Source organism: Balaenoptera physalus, assembly GCF_965194825.1.
Source record: "Balaenoptera physalus genome assembly, chromosome: 4".
NCBI classification, from domain to species: Eukaryota; Metazoa; Chordata; class Mammalia; order Artiodactyla; family Balaenopteridae; genus Balaenoptera; species Balaenoptera physalus.
Genome location: NC_138891.1, coordinates 76,739,553 through 76,759,612, shown reverse-complemented (window position 1 = coordinate 76,759,612; position 20,060 = coordinate 76,739,553). Strand labels below are relative to the sequence as shown.

At 45.3% G+C, this 20,060-nt stretch overlaps 1 protein-coding gene across 8 annotated transcripts in view; it reads left to right on the top strand.

The window, feature by feature from the left end:
* Positions 1-20,060, top strand: part of KALRN (kalirin RhoGEF kinase) — a gene marked incomplete at its 3' end in the record, with an annotated part of 654,541 nt that overhangs the window by 53,820 nt on the left and 580,661 nt on the right. For 4 of the 8 annotated variants that reach the window (XM_082458488.1, XM_082458487.1, XM_082458486.1 and 1 more), the window contains exon 1: positions 1,008-10,593. The exons of 1 other annotated variant lie outside the window; for it this stretch is intronic. In XM_082458488.1, coding sequence (XP_082314614.1) covers positions 10,527-10,593 — 67 coding nt within the window. In that variant the 5' untranslated portion in view covers positions 1,008-10,526. Of the gene's footprint in view, positions 1-1,007; positions 10,594-20,060 lie in introns of those variants that run through there. 3 more of the 8 variants (XM_082458476.1, XM_082458483.1, XM_082458484.1) reach the window with 3 other exon arrangements.

Here is a 20,060-nt window from a genome sequence, read left to right as displayed (position 1 = left end):
GATCTCATTCAGTCTTGTGGCTTTAACGTCTCTCCATTTACCAATGACTCCCTGTTTCATTTACCTTTACACTGTGACAAACCACCCCTGGTCATAGTGGCTTACAGCAACAATTTACCATTTCTTATGATCGTGAGGGTTGAGCAGGCAGTTAGTTCTGTTTCATGTGGTATCTGCTGGGATGGCTGGAAGCTACAAAGTGGCCTCATTTACGTGGATGGCAGTTGGTTTGGGTGGGGCTGGGACTAGCTGGGCTTCTCAGTATGGGTCCTTGGTTCTCCTTAATGTGGTCTTTCCATGTGGCTTGGGCTTCTCACATCATGGCAGCTAGACTCAAAGAACAGTTTTATTTATTCTTGACTGCATCATCTTAAAACGTCCTTTAAAAAGTTAAGTACAGTGCAAGGGTCAAAGTTCAAAAGGTGTAAAAAAAAAATATCCAGTGAAAAGTATTCCTTTTCAATGCTGTTGTCCATCCCCTGTTCTCCTTAGGTGACTTGTATATCCCTCCAGAGATTTAAAAAAATGCATATACAAGCCAGTATGTTGAGCTTTGTGTCTCGCTTAGGAAAACCTTCCCACCCTATGACTGTAAAAGTTTTTCTTCTTAGAGTTTTATAGTTGGCTTTTTTACATGGATGTCTTTTTTTTTTTTTTTTTTAAATTTTTATTTATTTGTTTATTTATTTTTGGCTGTGTTGGGTCTTCGTTTCTGTGCGAGGGCTTTCTCTAGTTGTGGCAAGTGGGGGCCACTCTTCATCGCGGTGCGCGGGCCTCTCACTATCGCGGCCTCTCTTGTTGCGGAGCACAGGCTCCAGACGCGCAGGCTCAGTAATTGTGGCTCACGGGCCCAGCCGCTCCGCGGCATGTGGGATCCTCCCAGACCAGGGCTCAAACCCGCGTCCCCTGCATTAAGCAGGCAGACTCTCAACCAGGGCGCCACCAGGGAAGCCCTACATGGATGTCTTTAACTAGGCTTTCTTGTGTGCATGCTTCGAGGCCAGGACTGATGGACTTTTTTTTTTTTTTTAAATTAATTAATTAATTAATTATTTTTTGGCTGCGTTGGGTCTTCAATGCTGTGTGTGGGCTTTTTCTAGTTGTGGCAAGCGGGGGCTACTCTTCATTGCGGTGTGTGAGCTTCTCATTTCTCATTGTGGTGGCTTCTCTTGTTGCTGAGCACGGGCTCTAGGCACGCGGGCTTCAGTAGTTGTGGCACACGGGCTCAGTAGTTGTGGCTTGTGGGCTCTAGAGTGCAGACTCAGTAGTTGTGGCGCATGGGCTTAGTTGCTCTGCGGCATGTGGGATCTTCCCAGACCAGGGATCGAACCTGTGTCCCCTGCATTGGCAGGTGGATTCTTAATCACTGCACCACCAGGGAAGGGAAGTCCCAGGATTGATGGACTTTTAGGGAAGCCAGATCATTGGCGTTTACTACCTGGGAACTCCATCAGGGAACTCCGTAAAGTTTTCCATCTCCTCAGTACTGAGGGTCATCCACATGGTTCATGTGGGCACAGTCAAAGGACTTCTCATAATTGAATCTCTGTTGGAACTTTGCAGCCTGTGTTAGGGCAGAGAGAGGAAGCCAGATGAGCTAGGGCAGTTGGGCAAGTAAGATACAGGAATCTGTCCCCACCTGAAGGGCAGGTAGAGAGCTGGGGGATTTGGAGTCATGACTTGTCCCTAACTCAGGACTTCACAAGGACCACTTGGCTTACAGTTGTCCTCAGTGGCAAAGCTGACATTGTTTTTTTTTTTTATTCTTTTTGTTGCAGGGGTAAATGGGAGTGTTTCCTTAATCTCTCTTTCAGATTTTTCATCATTAGTGTGTAGGAATGCAAGAGATTTCTGTGCATTAATTTTGTATCCTGCAACTTTACCAAATTCATTGATTAGCCCTAGTAGTTTTCTGGTGGCATCTTTAGGATTCTCTGTGTATAGTATCATGTCATCTGCAAACAGTGACAGTTTGACTTCTTCTTTTCCAATTTGGATTCCTTTTATTTCTTTTTCTTCTCTGATTGCCGTGGCTAGGACTTCCAAAACTATGTTGAATAATAGTGGTGAGAGTGGACATCCTTGTCTTGTTCCTGATCTTAGAGGAAATGCTTTCAGTTTTTCACCATTGAGAATGATGTTTGCTGTGGGTTTGTCGTATATGGCCTTTATTATGTTGAGGTAGCTTCCCTCTATGCCCACTTTCTGGAGAGTTTTTATCATAAATGGGTGTTGAATTTTGTCAGAAGCTTTTTCTGCATCTGTTGAGATGATCATATGGTTTTTATTCTTCAATTTGTTAATATGGTTTATTGCATTGATTGATTTACGTATATTGAAGAATCCTTGCATCCCTGGGGTAAATCCCACTTGATCATGGTGTATGATCCTTTTAATGTGTTGTTGGATTCTGTTTGCTAGTATTTTGTTGAGGATTTTTGCATCTATATTCATCACTGATATTGGTCTGTCATTTTCTTTTTTTGTAGTATCTTTGTCTGGTTTTGGTATCAGGGTGATGGTGGCCTCATAGAATGAGTTTGGAAATGTTCCTTCCTCTGCAATTTTTTGGAAGAGTTTGAGAAGGATGGGTGTTAGCTCTTCTCTAAATGTTTGCTAGAATTCACCTGGGAAGCCATCTGGTCCTGGACTTTTGTTTGTTGGAAGATTTTTAATCACAGTTTCAATTTCATTACTTGTGATTGGTCTGTTCATATTTTCTGTTTCTTCCTGGTTCAGTCCTGGGAGGTTATACCTTTCTAAGAATTTGTCCATTTCTTCCAGGTTGTCCATTTTATTGGCATAGAGTTGCTTGTAGTAGTCTCTTAGGATGCTTTGTATTTCTGCGGTGTCTGTTGTAACTTCTCCTTTTTCCTTTCTAATTTTATTGATTTGAGTCCTTTGAGGGATGTTCATCTCTGTTTGTTTGTTCTTTAATTCTTCTAGGTCTTTTTTAAACATTTCTTTCATCTTCTCCATCTTTGCCTCCATTCTTTTTCCGAGGTCCTGGATCATCTTCACTATCATTATTCTGAATTCTTTTTCTGGAAGGTTGCCTATCTCCACTTCATTTAGTTATTTTTCTGGGGTTTTATCTTGTTCATTCATCTGGTACATAGCCCTCTGCCTTTTCATCTTGTCTGTCTTTCTGTGAATGTGGTTTTTGTTCCACAGGCTGCAGGATTGTAGTTCTTCTTGCTTCTGCTGTCTGCCCTCTCTGTTTTTTTTTTTTTTTTTACTGGCTTATCTGTCCACTTAGATCCCATGGATTGAGAATTTCAACCTGGCATGAGCTTGTATTCTACTGTAGGAGAATGCACTAACTTTATGAAGTGCCTGCTGTGTTAGGTAAGGTACAGTGCTTAGTATTTTATATGTTATTTTGTTTTTTCCTCATGCAGGTTGTTCTGATTTGGTAAGGTCAGCCTTATCTTCATCCAAAAGATGAAGAAACTGAGATTTAGGGAAGTTAAGTCATTTGCCTCAAGTTAGTTAGCTAGAAAAAGATTTTGGATTTGAACCTAGTTAGTCTCATTCAGCTCAGGCTCTTTCCCAACACCTAGAAGGCTTCAGATTAACTGGATAAACAGATCATAAAGAGATTAGTTATAGAATTTATGGGAATCAGTTATTTTTAGGAACCATAAGCAGAATTCATTTGCCAAAAAGTAAAGTGATCATGGCAATTGATTCTTTTCTTTTTAAAAATAAGAGTCAAGGAAGAGAGAATTCAAATTGGCTAGTGTGCAGCTACTCTGGTGTGTGTGTGTTAGAGTGGGTGCCAGGGCATTCAGGTGACTCACATATTCTGTTTGCCTTATGGAACACACACAAATTATACATTTTCTAAAAAATAAAAAAACGCAAGTTATGGAAAAAAAAGTTTCGTTCTAGATATATGCTAGTCAAAATTTAGTATTTCTTTGATGGTACAGTGGGCTCTTTTTGATCCTGTTGAACTTCACATTCTTTATTATCAACTGCAGTCATTGTAGTCTGGTGCCTGATTTTCCTGGGCAGATGTGCTGAGGTGGGCTGTTTGGAAAAGCTGTTGGAGGAGATGGAGAAGGCGTGGGATGAAGAGAGAAGGGAAGGAATTCTCCACAGTAGGGCTCCCCACAGGCTGAGTGAGGCATGAGGTTTCAGCTGTGGTGACTGACAACTTAAGTTTTCCTGATTCTAAGTTGGTGCACTGTGGGAATTGAGAGACGGGAGGAACAGTTAAGAGAAGCCAAACCTCAGGGGAGTGAACGGCCCCCAGACTTGAGGGCCCTTAGGTCACTGAGTCACACCGCCTCCTTTGATGGATGAAGAAGCTGCTGTTAGTAGAGGCAAGAGGGAAACGCCCCTCACTGGCTGTGAGGGAAACCGAGGAGGCAATAATGAGCTCTCTGGATTGCTGGGCCTCTTGGGTCAGGTTCTGAGTTGTCCGCTCTAACTATTTATTGTTTTTTTTTTTTTTCTTCAAGAAGAACTACTTTAAATTTAGGTATTTGGAGAGGGCAGCCAACCATGTTCTGGGTAGGAAGTGGGAGATCAGGGGAGCGAGCGAGGAAGGCAGAAGAGGCAACAGGTCCCTTGAGTTGCCTTCATCAGGTCACCTGACAGGCAAATGCCCATGGAGCTTAAGGAAGAGAGTCATGGACCCTCCTTCTTGCCCCCAACATACCCCACCCCCACTACTCATCTGAGGCCAGGACTTCTGCTCCCCTTCCTTTTTTTTTAATGGTTGAATAAATTTACTTGTCATTCCAGATCATAATTTGCACAAATTAAGCTCTTTGACTTAAGAATATATATATATATATATGCAAAAATCCTCAAAATAAAATGTTAACTTAGCATTCCTGGTGATGGTATAAATATGCCATACTATTTTTTTTTCCATTTCCCTTTTTAAAAAAAATTGATTTATAGTTGACATACAATACTATATTAGTTTCAGGTGTACAACATAATGATTTGTATTTATTGTTAAATGATCACCACAGTAAGTCTAGTTAACATCTGTCACCATACATAGTTACAGATTTTTTTTCCGTAGATGAGAACTTTTAAGATCTATTCTCTTAGCAACTTTCAAATGCACAATACAATGTTATTAACTGTAGTCACCATGCTGTACATTACATCCTCAGGACTTAAGTATTTTATAACTGGAAGTTTGTAACTTTTGACCCACTTCACCCACCCTCCACTGCCCACCTGTGGCAACCACTGATCTGTTCTCTGTATCTATGAGCCTGGTTTTGTTTTTGTTCTTTGTTTTCTTTCCTTTGACCTAAGACAATATTTTTGCCAAAATGTAAATATTCCCTGAGGGTCTGAATATTAAGCTCTCATCATGAAAACCTTACAGGGGATGAGATTATCACAATACTTTTCACAGGCCCAGGCTGGGTGAGCTTTGAAAAGCCATAACAAGAGGGGAAGGCTCTAGCTCTTGGGGCCCAGGCTGGGGGTGTTGGGTGGCGTGCTGTGGTTGGAGACTCAGGGCAACATGGGGGTTCTGGCGATTGGTGGGGGAGGAATAAATGCTCAGGGGAGGGGTCAGAGAGGGACTGCATTTCCCCTACTTAGCAATTTGGTTTAGAGCCCGGTGTGGTGATGGGTCGTGTGGCATCTCAAGGCTACCCCCGCCAAGGGAGAGTTAAAGATCCCAGTGGAGGTCAGAGGTGAACAAGGATGAAAGCAACACAAAAGTAGGACAAGGCAAGCTAATTAGCTTCCGCCTTCCCCTCCTGCCGCCCGGCCTGATATTTGAGGTGACATTTAAAGCCACTGTACAGATAAATGCTTTCTGGAGCCTGTGGAGAGTTGAGCCTGATTCTCAGCCTCCTGGCTGGCAGCTCCTCATCCTCTCCGTCTGGGGCCCTCTCTTGGGCCTTGAGGGCAGGCGGGACCTCCCTTTCCCTTCCAGGAGACTCTTCTAATTCTGGACTCAGAATCCTCCTCCCTACTGGACTCTGAGGATGTGTGGGAAATGAGGTGCACTCTAGAATTCAACCAAAATAGTTCAGTGAAGTAGGAGAGGAGAGCAGGGACAGAAGCAGATAGATCACCATTTCAGACTCATCTGGGGAACTTGTTAAAAATGCAGGCCTTGGAGAGTGAGGGCTAGTTATCTGCATGGATAACCAACCCTCTAAGGTTATTCTGCTGCCCATTAAACTTTGAGAACCTCTGAGATAGAAGATGAACGAGGTTAGCTGGAAAAGGCCTCTTGGGAGAAGTGGGCTTGGATTTCAATGTGACAGGTGATACCTGTCTTAGGTGCTGGCCTCAGGTGTGGACCTAGGGAGCCTGTTCACCTGGGGACACCAGGCTTTCACAGGAGAGACTGGCCGGTGTCCATCCCATCCATGGGTGGCGTCACTGAGACTGTGTTGCCACAGGGCTGCACTTCACCACTTGGGTGCTAATCGCCAAGGGGCAGAAGTGGTGTGGGAGGTGGCTGAGGCTGGTGTCTGCTGGAGTGTGTGATACGTGTTGCAACTGAAGCACAGCTTGTAGGGCAAAATGGCAGCCTGGTGGAGCCCACTTCCATGGGCGGGGCAGTGAGGGGCAGGGATAGTCTTCCCTCTGCTACGCAGACGAGCAACTGTACCGCCTCCCTTGTGGCCTTCCCTGGTCAGGTAGCCCTGTGTGTCCGAGAAGCTGGCCAGTGCCTCTGCGGGAACAATGGCCATTGCCCCGGGAGATGAGTGGGAGAGATTTGGGGCATGAATGCTTCTCTCCTCCCTCTGTGCTGCTTGCCTTCTGCTCCATACACTTGTGCTGGCTTTATCTGATCGGGAACACAGTGTTTCCACATTGGGGCGGGCGGAGAGAGGGAGAAAGAACAGTGCCAAGTAAGAAGAAGGAACAGCGAAGAGAAGGGAACACATCTATGTTGTGACACCGAGTAACCGGTGATCATCCAGATGGGCATCAGCCCTCTGGAATGGATGGGCTGTTGCTGGCCTGGAGATGCTCCTTGTTCCTGAGAACAGGTCCCTGTAGCCAGCCAGGTGGGTTGGAGGAACCAAGCCAACGGGAATGACCGTGCTTGCTTTGACCATGATGAAAGAAGGAGCTGCTGCAGGAGTATTGTTTAAGACAAAATGACAACAACAACAAAAACCTAATAAAGCCCCCTCCTGGCCGATGTCCCGTTCATTCTAATTGCACTCCAACTAAATGGCAACTCTGACAGTCTCTTGGAACATTTTATTCAACTTCTGGAGGGGCTGGATTGAAAGCATGGCTTACGAGGCTCTGTGGGAGTTCGAGAAACGAGCATTGGTGGGCTGGGGAGCTCCCAGGAGCCCAGCTCGATGTGTTGAAGCCAATCTTTAGTAAAATTGCTGGGTGAATGGGTTCATCCTGGCCCCGACCCCACAGGTGATGCTTATGTTCTTAGGTTCACAGTTTGTGGGGGAAGTTCTTGCATCCGTGTTGCTCTTTAACATCTTTATTCTCTTTCTTTGAAAATGAGGCTGTGTGGAATGTTTGGCACTTGATTACTAGAAGGAGGGGAACAGGGCCAGCTTCCTTCTCCAGGTCCAAGAATGGGATGTGGAATAGTAGAATTAGCCCCATCAGAGTTCACGCGGCATCCACGCAGTCACTAGGACTTTCTGCCTCACAGACGGATGCTCTTTCCAAAGCCCGTCTCTGTCTAGGTCTCCTCATGGTGGAAGCCATGTGTGCATCCCTCACATCTCAGATTTTTCCCAGGTTGGGTTAGGCAGAACCATTTTTGGCATTTTTATTTGGAGATGCTCTCCCTTGGCAGCCACAAGCCAGAGCCAAAGAAAAAGATGAAAGGCTGTCACTCAGTAAGAGGCCACACGCAGGCCCTCTACTGAGCCTGTGCTGGTGGCATGTCAGCACTGCCCTGGGGGCCCTGCCCTACTGTGAGGGCCTCCACCTCTCTATGAAAGACATCACAGTTCCCCAGGGAACAATCCAGAGCCCCAGAAACTCTCTTCGGGAGGAGACAGATGGCACACGTTTCTTCCTCAGCCCAGCCACCTTCTGGGTATTTGACCATAAGCAAGTGATTGAACCTCTTGGAACATGGGTTTTCCCTTCTGTAGACTGGGGAACGTGAGTCCCATCCTACAGACCTTGCAGGGTGGCTCAGGGGACCAAGGGAGATGATGGATGTGAAAGTACCGTGTGAGCTAAAAAGTACTGGCCACACCTGAATGATGGAGCTTGTTATTCATGAAGGAAGGGGGAAGCTGAGGGTCAGTGCACTTCTCTCTGGAGAGAGAGGAGGAGGGGTGTGCATTCTTGTGTTAACTACCCACTGGAGTCTTGTCCATTTAAGGTAATAGTAAAATAATACTACCAGAGCCTGCGACGTAGCTTCTGGGAAGTGGTGTGTGCTCAGTCCCAATGCCGCCCTTCCAGAAGGAGCCACGGTGCAGCGGTGGAGCAGGGGCAGGGCCAGGCTGGTGGAGACTGTGGCTCTGCTGGCTTTCTCCCTCCCCCGCCTAGCTCCTGCCCCAGGATATGCCTCCTCCTCCGTCTGAATTCTCTCAGAATCTGCAGCCTGTGTCATCCTGGAAGTCTAAGCTCCCAGGAAGAGCTGACGCTGAGGAGGCCTGCTCCTGCCAGCTGCCTGTTGGAGACCAGGAAGCCTGGGGTGCCAGCGTTTCCATTAGGACAGTGAGAAGGCATTGCTGGCATGGCCTGGGTGGAAACAAAAGCAGTGATGAATATGCACGTGGTTGCTGGGTAGTTTTTAATTAATTAATTAATTAATTAATTTATTTATTTATTTATTTATGGCTGTGTTGGGTCTTTGTTTCTGTGCGAGGGCTTTCTCCAGTTGTGGCAAGCGGGGGCCACTCTTCATCGCAGTGCACGGGCCTCTCATTATCGTGGCCTCTTTTGTTTCGGAGCACAGGCTCCAGACGCGCAGGCTCAGCAATTGTGGCTCACGGGCCTAGCCGCTCCGCGGCATGCGGGATCCCCCCAGACCAGGGCTCGAACCCGCGTCCCCTGCATTGGCAGGCAGACTCCCAACCACTGCGCCACCAGGGAAGCCCCTGCTGGGTAGTTTTTAGGCTTGGAGTCCAGAGCTGTTCCAGACCTGGGGTTCCCTCGGATTTCACTTGTTTGAGCAGGACTTCTGGTCACCTGGGGACACAGGCTCACCGTGTGGGTGGCCAGCACCCTGTAAAATGGGTTCCCAGCAAGGCAAGGCCAGGGTGCCCTGTCATCCTTCTACAGGCCTTATGTGGTGCCCAGGAACTGAGGCCCTTGCAGTCCACTCCTCTTCCTGACTTAAAAATGAAACCGTGTGGGGTGCACGTGCCATTTGCCTCTTCACTCATTCAGTTAGTAAATACTCAAGCACTTGCAAAGTTCAAGATGCTTCACGGGATGTAACGAAGATCACAGAGCAGATCCTGTCTTCATGGAGTTTGTGGTCAAGTAAGGGAGCAGTCCTATACAAAGGCGGTCTTATACAAAGGAGGGAGTGAAATGCAGCGTAGAGGGGGAGAAAGACGAGGGAAGGCTACCTGATTCTGTGGAAAAATAGGAGGATTTGGCCACAATGAAGTGGGGGAGTAGGGTGGCCATGCTATGGGCATGAAGAACAGGAGCAAATGCACAGAGGTAGGGAAGCATGGGATGTAAGGAGGTGTGGGAGCTGGGACTCTGGTGAGAGGAAGAGGGGTTGGAGGGGAAGGGGGAACGAGCACTTGAGCACCGCCATTCACCAAGTGCTGGACCAGAAATGTTAGGTCCTTCCTGTCCTGGGAGCCTCACAATAGCTTGATGAAGCAAATGCTGTTCTTTCTAGTTTTCAGAGCAGGCGGCTGGGGTTGAAGTAACTTGATCAAGGCTAGGCAACTATTCAGTGGTAGCAGGATTTGACTCCATGACCATGTGACTCCAGAGCCCATGCTGTCCCCACGACAGCAGAGGGTCCACGAAGGGAGATAGGGTCTGTGGCCTTTTTCTGGTCACATGGGTCCTGCACCCTTGGGCAGGAGGTGCCTGTGGTTCCCGAGGAACAAGGCAGCGAGGCTCTGGCTCTTCTGGTCCGGCCTCGGAGTCCAGGGTGGTTGAGCTCCTGGCTTCCCACCCCTGTCCTGTTAGGGAAGCCACTGGCCTCTGGCATGGGAGGCAGGGGAAGCCAGGATGGCAGGAGATCCTGGAATGACATTCAAGATACGGCCTTGACTGTGGGTTTTCATTCCCAAGACCACCTCTCTGCTCCCTTCTTTGTGAAAGTGCTCCCTGGCCGCCCTCCCCCGCACCTCTGATCTCTCTTTGGACCCATGCAGGCTCAGTCTGCACAAGGCGGCAGTGTTCCGCACTTGTTCCTTTGTTGCTGTGAAACAGGCTCCCGGCACAGTCAGCCTCTGTGTGGGAGGACTGGTGGCTGTCTTCGCAGGCAGGCATTTGCTTTGAGCAGGCTGCGCGCGAGCCCAGCGTCAAGTAATTCCGGCCTCCTCGAGTCGGCGGTGGTGGGATGAGGCAGTGCTGAGGGGCCTGGCCGTGAAGGATGAGTTCAGGGGGGGATGACGGACCGCTTCTGGGACCAGTGGTATCTTTGGTATCTCCGCTTGCTCCGGCTGCTGGATCGAGGTATTCCTGTGGGGGAAAGAGACAGAATGAATATGAGTGTGTGTGTGTGTGTGTGTGTGTGTGTGTGTGTAAGAGAGAGGGAGATATGCACACACACACAGATTTCTGACAGAGAGAGAGACAGAAACAGAGACACACACACAGAGAAAAATGCAGTGGAGAAGGGAGCAGAAAGCAAGGAGAGAGAAGAGAGAATGAAACAGCCGAGTAGCCAACCCATGGAAAGTATAAAAAAGGCTGTTTTTCTGGGGACATTTTTTACCCAGCCGGGAATTGGGAGCCCAGGGCCATTTGGGGAGCATGTGTGTATCCGGATCTCATTTCTTGTTGGGTTGATCATCAAGCTGTGTACTGTAGTCAAAGACAAGTTAAGCCCCATCTTTTAGGGTTCTAGATGGAACCCTGAGCAGTGCAGCAAGGAGAATGGTCCCTGAGCAAGAAGTTGGGCGCAGACAGATGCAGGCTCACATCTCAGCTCTGCCACCACCAGCTCTGTGACCTTAGGCTGATTTGTGTGACCTATCTAAGCTTGTTTCCCCACCTGTAAAATGGGTGTGGTGAGACCTATCTGCTGGGGTTGTTGTGGAATTCTTAGTTAATTCATACCTGTAAAACACGTAACATAATGTCTGGTGCATAGTAGGTGCTTTGTAAGTGTTCATTTCCTCTTTACAGTGCCCCTCAGCATCATGGAGCTGTAGCACCTGTCCGGAGGGCAGCTGCCTTTGTGTTTATCTATAGATAGAGCCAGTACAGAATTTGCAGTTAGTGGAAAGGGAAGGGAAAGTCCATTTTATTCCTCAGGTTAATCTGACCTTAATACATTTTATCATCGAATATTCATGTGATTTAAATCTCCTGGTTAATGTGATGCAAATCTAGACTTTCTGGTGTAAGGAAAACCCACTGTTAACTTGGTTGAGTAATTGATTCTTTTCTTTCTTTCTTTTTTTTTTTTTTTTTTACAATGTTGAGTGTTATTTTTAAAAGCTTTGGCTCCTTTAAGAGGTTTTCGCAGGAATGATATCAAATCCCTGATGGAAAAGGTGGCCCAGGGGAAGCTCTGCTGCACAGCCCAAGGTGTACTCATCTTCACCTTGAATAGTCATAGGTGTGCCAGGAGGTCAATACCAGGTGGAAGCAGAGAGCTACACATAGCAGGTGAACCAGCGCTGTTATCAGGGAGAAATCAAAGATGGAGGAAGCCAAACCAGCACGTTTGAAAAGCAGTCTCTCACTAGCACTGAGAACAGGCCAGTGGGAGCCCAGACTTGAGATGAGATGAGAGTGTTAGGAAGAGAGCCAGAACTTGTTACAGGTGGAGATCATAGACCAAGGGAAGGAGAAGGAGACCAGGTGTGAATCCCCCTTATCTGTGTGACCTTAGGCAAGTTACTTAACCTTTCTGTGCCTCCTTCATTGTAAAAGGTAATGATAATGACAGCAGTAGCACCAACTCAGAGGGTTGCTGTAGGGAAAAACTGTACGTGAAATACTTATCCCAGTGCCTGGAATGAAGAAAATGCCCCTTAAATGTTAATTTTCTTTACTAAGACAGTTAATTCTCACTGTCTGACAGACATATTAGGAAAGACAGGAACATGTGGTATCTAATAACCAGGAGTTGAGAAAAGTCCAATTAAGAGTTGTTAGAGGCTTAGAGACAATTTATACTTCCATAAATTAAAACAAGATTCAAACCAACATATGATGCTAATTGTAAAAAGAAACTAGATGTTAATGTATAAGCTACATTAATAATAATTTGGTTTTATTTTTTAGAAAATGCTTGAATCCATGAGTTGCAAACTTAGGTTCAAGTTTTGGCTTCATTACTTTCTCGGTGCCCTTGAATAAATGATGTACCCTCAAACTGACCCTCAGTTTGTTAATCTGAAAAATGGGAATGTTAATAATAATACCTATATTACAGAATTTGGGGGAAATTTATTGTGTTAGTGCATGTAAGAATGTCAGGCATTCTTAGAAATGTCAGGTTAATGAATTTATGGCTTGATTGATTAACCTCTCCCCTTGGATAGCAAACGTTGGTTGCCAGAATGGTGCGTTCTTCCATGCATATTTCTCCACCATGTATGGCTGTATTTGGAAAGTTTATGGTCTTTCATAAACAGTGTTTCTAGGGTTTTCTTTAATGTGAGGCTTTAGACTAGCAGCTTCTGACTGTGTAGGGCCCCTTATTTCCAGGCTTTGGGGGGTTGGGTGTTGATTTATGTTGCCCAGTTCTGGTTAATGGGTATTACACATGTACACGTGTGATGCCCACAGCCATGTTCAAGCAGAATTTTAGGATACAGCAACTTCCGTCTAGAAACTAACGTTAGCTAAGTCTGTGTAGACAGCGGCATGCTTTAATGTGGTGTGCTAAACTGAGCTAGCTCATGGGAAATGCTCAATAAATATTTGTTGAATGAATGGATGAATGATGAACCCGTCCTTCTGCGCAGTGAACAAAATTCTCCTGGATTTGTCTTTAGTGTAACAGAATTTAGTTCCCTTCGTCTTTTTTAGGATTTTATGTCATTTCACCCTTATCATTGTCATGCCTCGTGTCATTTTGAAAGTAACAGACCTCAAGCAAGTGAGGAGGGAATAAGCAATGAGAAGTGGGAAATGATAAGTGTAGCCCAGGAAATTGAAATAATCAACAAGCTGTGTGCCAGCCTGAGTCATTCTCTTGGCTGTGACTGGGGGATAAATGATCTGTGATTTGACACACCTAGGAAAAGGGAGGAAACATTGGAACACATCATGGAGTGGAAATAAACTTTACGAAGAAATGGCAGTGCATGCTTGGTGTTTGCAGATGAATCTTTTGTCTCCCGCATCATTGTTCATTAAGGATAAGGATTGAAGAAAATAAAAGGGGTTGTTTTCTAGGACTTTACTTAACTATATGTGAGGATTTATACGATAATGAACTGCCAGGTTGCTCGGACATGATTATTTTGGTGATTTCTTTCATTAATAGCAGATGCTGTTTTTACAGTGTTTGTTACTGGGCATTTGTCAACTCTGCTGATTGTGTTCTGTGCTTTCAGATGGTGACTGAGGAGGTGGTTCCTATGGTGGGGACTGTCCATCAAAAGAAAGGTGCTCATACAGATCTGAAAGATGAGTGTGTGTATAAGAGAAGAGAAGTCACATTGCCTTTTGTTGTTGAGTTTTGGTGTATCCATGGGGACCAGACAAGTGAGGTGGGGGTTTACATTTCCTTGTTTACATCTAAGTTTTTTTTTTTTTTTGGTCGTGAAAGGGGAAGAGTGAAAAGACTGATGCTCTTTATTCATAGAGCATTGGGCAGTGTTTCCCAGTGTGTGGGAACGACCACCACCGGTAGCGCATGAAACGATTTCAGGCAGTTTACAGGTATCGCTGGACATTTTCTTGCTGGTCACTGCCTGGCACTGTCTGGAGGACACCCTGTTTTGTCCAGCGTCTGCTTCTGCTGTGCTGTCCACCCCCTGCCCACACCGCATCCAGTGCAGGCCCTCCTTAGCCCCACCCATCCCTCAGATCTCCCCTCATTCCCACCTGTAGTCTCCCTTTTACCTTCTCACCAGCCCTACCTGGGCCTCACACTCTGCCCTGCCTTCATCTCTGGCCCCAGATGTCTGCCTCCTCCATCGCCCCTGGTCCCTCAGTCCTCTCTGTCCCTAGAGTTCCTTTAAAGGCACAGCCCCATGCCACCTGTAACCCCATTCCACGACATTCTCTGTTATTCCCTAACCCATCGCCAAGACTTCATTCCTTCTCACCGCTATGCCTGGGCCAACGTGGCCTCATGGATCCTGGGTCTCTCCCTGGGCCCGCCCATCCCTGATTTCTAACTCTGAGTGCTTTTCCCTCTCGGGAGCCACTGTCTTTTCTTCTTTTGCTCCTGCCTTTTTATGTTACCTTGCCATTACCCCCAGTCTACTAGTTTCTTTTAAAAACAAATTTAAGTAAAAGATGGAATTGATTTAAAATGATATCAAGGAAATAACTGTAGGAGTTATGGGGATATGGTGAGATGGTGGTAGAAGTACAAAAATGACTGGTGTGTGGAAAACTTAAGTGATATGTTGAATTTACATTATTGGCTTTAATTTCTTCTTGGTGCTTCGTCTACATTCCTGTATCTACCACAAAGTGTTTTGGATTCTGGGCCAGAAACCAACTGGTTCTCATCCCTGGACATATACTAGAATCATCTGGGAGCTCTTAGAAAGCATGATACCCAGCTTCTCCCTTCCCACCCCCCAACCCAACCCCCCAGCCAACTAAATTAGCGTCCTTGGAAAGGGAGCTAGACATTGGCATTTTTTTTTTTTTTTTTTTTTTTTATTTTTTATTTTTTATTTATTTATTTTTTTAACATCTTTATTGAAGTATAATTGCCTTACAATGGTGTGTTAGCTTCTGCTTTATAACAAAGTGAATCAGTTATACATATACAATATGTTCCCATTTCTCTTCCCTCTTGCATCTCCCTCCCTCCCACCCTCCCCATCCCATCCCTCTAGATGGTCACAAAGCACCGAGCTGATCTCCCTGTGCTATGCGGCTGCTTCCCACTAGTTATCTATTTTACATTTGGTAGTGTATATATGTCCATGACACTCTCTTACCCTGTCACATCTCACCCCACCCCCTCCCCATATCCTCAAGTCCATTCTCTAGTAGGTCTGTGTCTTTATTCCCGTCTTGCCACTAGGTTCTTCATGGCCTTTTTTTTTTTTTTTTCCCCTTAGATTCCGTATATATGTGTTAGCATACTGTATTTGTTTTTCTCTTTCTGACTTACTTCACTCTGTATGACAGACTCTAACTCCATCCACCTCATTACAAATACCTCCATTTCATTTCTTTTTATGGCTGAGTAATATTCCATTGTATATATGTGCCACATCTTCTTTATCCATTCATCTGTCGATGGACATTTAGATTGCTTCCATGTCCTGGCTATTGTAAATAGAGCTGCAATGAACATTTTGGTACATGACTCTTTTTGACCTATGGTTTTCTCAGGGTATATGCCCAGTAGTGGGATTGCTGGGTCGTATGGTAGTTCTATTTGTAGTTTTTTAAGGAACCTCCATACTGTTCTCCATAGTGGCTGTATCAATTTACATTCCCACCAACAGTGCAAGAGTGTTCCCTTTCCTCCACACCCTCTCCAGCATTTATTGTTTCTAGATTTTTTGATGATGGCCATTCTGACCGGTGTGAGATGATATCTCATTGTAGTTTTGATTTGCATTTCTCTAATGAAAAGGAGAAGTAACCACTGACACTGCAGAAATACAAAAGATCATGAGAGATTACTACAAGCAACTCTATGCCAATAAAATGGACAACCTGGAAGAAATGGACAGATTCTTAGAAAGGCACAAACTGCCGAGACTGAACCAGGAAGAAATAGAAAATATGAACAGACCAATCACAAGCACTGAAATTGAAACTGTGATTAAAAACCTTCCAACAAACAAAAGCCCAGGACCAGATGGCTTCACAGGTGAATTCTATCAAACATTTAGAGAAGAGCTAACACCTATCCTTCTCAAACTCTTCCAAAATATTGCAGAGGGAGGAACACTCCCAAACTCATTCTACGAGGCCACCATCACCCTGATACCAAAACCAGACAAAGATGTCACAAAGAAAGAAAACTACAGGCCAATATCACTGATGAACATAGATGCAAAAATCCTCAACAAAATACTAGCAAACAGAATCCAACAGCACATTAAAAGGATCATACACCATGATCAAGTGGGGTTTATCCCAGGAATGCAAGGATTCTTCAATATACGCAAATCAATCAATGTGATACATCATATTAACAAACTGAAGGAGAAAAACCATATGATCATCTCAATAGATGCAGAGAAAGCTTTCGACAAAATTCAACACCCATTTATGATAAAAGCCCTGCAGAAAGTAGGCATAGAGGGAACTTTCCTCAACATAATAAAGGCCATATATGACAAACCCACAGCCAACATTGTCCTCAATGGTGAAAAACTGAAACCATTTCCACTAAGATCAGGAACAAGACAAGGTTGCCCACTCTCACCACTATTATTCAACATAGTTTTGGAAGTGTTAGCCACAGCAATCAGAGAAAACAAAGAAATAAAAGGACATTGGCATTTTTAAGGAGCTCTGCAGGTGATTCTAATGCAGCCACAGTTGAGAACTGCTCATTGTCATGCTTTCATATGGAGGCCAGAGAGTAAAGGCAAAAATGACTCTTCAGCAAAATAACAAAGCAAATGAGAAAAGCAGTCACTAAATGAGAGTAGTAAACGTAGGCGTAAACATAGGAATGTACTAAGGAAGAACATTTAAAAGAATGCAATCCTTTGGATATAATTCATGCAGGTTTCTTCAGAAATTTCAGCTCTAACCATTTTCTATCACTACCTAACTAAATCTTTTTTTTTAATTTTTAAATTTTTTTGTTTTTAATTTTTATTTTATATTGGAGTATAGTTGATTAACAATGTTGTGTTAGTTTCAGGTGTACAGCAGGGTGATTCAGTTATACGTACACATGTATCTATTCTTTTTCAAATTCTTTTCCCATTTTGGTTATTACAGAGGACTGAGCAGAGTTCCCTGTGCTATACAGTAGGTCCTTGTTGGTTATCTTGTTTTAAATATATCAGTGTGTACATGTCAGTCCCAAACTCCCAATCTGTCCCTCCCACCCACCCTTCCCCCGCCCCGGTAACCATAAGTTCATTCTCTAAGTCTGTGTGTCTGTTTCTGTTTTGTAAATAAGTTCGTTTGTATCATTCTTTTTTAGATTCCACATATAAGCAATATCATACGATATTTGTCTTTCTAAATCTTGACTTTCCTTCATATTCCTGGGAAAAAAAATTTACCTGTGCCCCAGGATGTTGTCTGGTCTCAGCCTGCCTTGGGTTTGCCACTCTCCGTTCTGGCTGCCTAGGGTTCTGGATTTTGGGATGGCGGTTTGTCACTGCAGATGTCAACAACCTTTCATTACTTGCTTAGAGTAACTTCAGTAGGTGGGCACTGCCCATACTCAGCTATAATTAGAGAAAGAAAAATCCCTTTCTCCCTCCTGGGTAGATGGGCAGTGAGGACCGTAACTTTCCTCAGGCCTCCATGGTGTTGGGCTCTTCTTCGGCTGGGAATTTACTTGTCTTTCTCACTAAAGCTCCCTCTCCCTGCGTGGCCATTCTCTGTTGCCTCAGTCTTCAAATCTACCAAACGCTCTATCCAAGCATTGGCTCTGCCCAGGTGCAGTGCCCAGGCAGCTGGCCCTCATGGCCGTGGCTCTCAGAGCACCCTGATCTGTGGTCTTGCCCTTCCTGTGCCTGCAGCCCACTTGCTGGCCCCTGGTCTCCCATCACTGACGGATGCCCTGTCTTTGGCTTGCTTGCTGCTCGTTTATCTGCCCAGCACTGGCCACTGGCTGGCTCAGAGTTGGTGTCTTTGCTTAGTCTGTTCCTAGGCTGCCTTGGACTCTGGATACCCACCTTGGTTTGGCTTGTCCTCTCCTTGTTACCTGTTGCATATATGTGCCCAGCATGATATGTAGCTTCTTTGTGCCAACCTTTATGACTTGTTGCTCCCTTTCTGTGGTTGGCGGGGAAAAGAAAAGCACAGCATGTGTATGAAAAACACATAGACTGGTTCTCCTGTGCTGGGAATTTTCTAATAAGAGGAGGTTTGGTTGTAATCACCTTCCCACTTGAGCTGAATATTCATACAATACATAAAGAAGTTACTTTAACTTAGCTTTTACGTCACAAATAGATATCTCTTATTCAGTTGGCTTCTGGCACAAAACCACTTCCCTAAAGGCACCTGGCCTTTTGTTCGATAAGCACTTTGAATACAGCAGCCCTTGAAACACCATCTCAGGACAATTCCCCATTGCCCCACACCAGAACCTCCCCAGCAACCTTTCTCTTTTCCTGTGCTTCCACTTGAAATGCCTGAAGCTTCCCCTTCTTACAGTTAATCCACATCCTTCCCCTTCCAAACCACATAGCCCCTATGTCCTCCAGAAAAACCTCCCACAATTAATCATACCTGGTTCTGTTCAAAGACACGTGGGCACTTAGGTACCAGGCCAGTGTTCTGCAATTCACTATGTGCTCCTGTGGGTGGTAAAAGGACACACCTCATGGGGGTGGTTGTGAGCCTTGAAGAAGTTAATATGTGTGGCTGGTGCCTGGTATGAATAAGTGCCTCAGTAAAAGCATGCTCTCCTCCCAGATTTTGGTTGCTCTTAGGAGCTTAGTTGCTTCTGGAGGGTCCTTCTCTTTCATTGTGAGTAGAGCTTCTTTGAGGGCAGGTCCTTGTCTCCCTATCCCTTTGTATTCTCATCCAGACACCTAGTTCAAGGTTGTATCCTATTAGGAAACTGCATAAATAGGGCTAACAGAGTATCTGAACTCCCCAGGGAACTCAGAGATGGTGCTGATTATCCTGGAATTGTTAAGGGGGTGGGGGGGAGAGAACTGTAATAATTTGACAGTTCCAATATCTTACCCCCCTTGGTCCTCACTTTGTCTCTTTGAGAGAAGTTACTTTAGTTCTTATTTGACAGGTAGGAAACCGGCTTGTAGAGGTTAAAGAATTTGCTATAGTCACAGAGTTACTAAGAGAAGAATCGAGATCCAGGACCCCTGACTCTCATCTGGGATGAGTTCTCTCCTCTACCTGTTCTTGTACCGGTGGGTAGACCCCCATCTTTCTCTCTCTCTGGCACATGTGTTAAACTGGGGTGTCTGCCCACCTTTCCTGTCAGCAGAGTGTAGAGTGTATCACTGGGATGCGATGTCTGTGGTGTGAGATCACTAGACAAGATATATCTAGACCAAGTCCTGGGGGAAGGACACCGATAGCTGTGCTGTGAGGTCCCGGTGTGGTGTTTCTACCCAATGAGGAGGAGGTGACTGTGAGGTGAGAACAGTTAAACAGCACTTCCTGGGTGTGGCATGGCCTCCCAGCGCCTGTTCTTCTGTTGTGACATTTTCAGCGATGGCTCAGAGCTGAGGGGCAGTGGGGTAGCTGTGTGTCTGGATGGTCAGAAAGCCACCTGTGGGTTCCCAGTGTAGGTGATGGGTTTGTTCTTCACCTTGTGGATGGAGGTGGTATGTCACCAAAGTAATTGTCAAAACAATAAATAGTGTTATTATTAGTGGCAGTAGTAATACTGTCTACTAAGGGCTCCAGGTATAGCAGGGAGTGTTTAGGGGTAGGAAGTAGGATTCCTGCCCTCAGGGAACTTACAGTTCAAACTCCTGAAAGATCAAGAACCAGCGGTAACTTCTCTGAGTCTCTGTTGGCCCTTCTGGATTACTTATAAGAAGGATCCCTTCTAGCTGTAATGTTCCATGGTTCTATGTAGGCAATACCTGTAATGCCTGCAAAATAATACACCTACAACACCTATAATATATCTGTGTGATTTCACA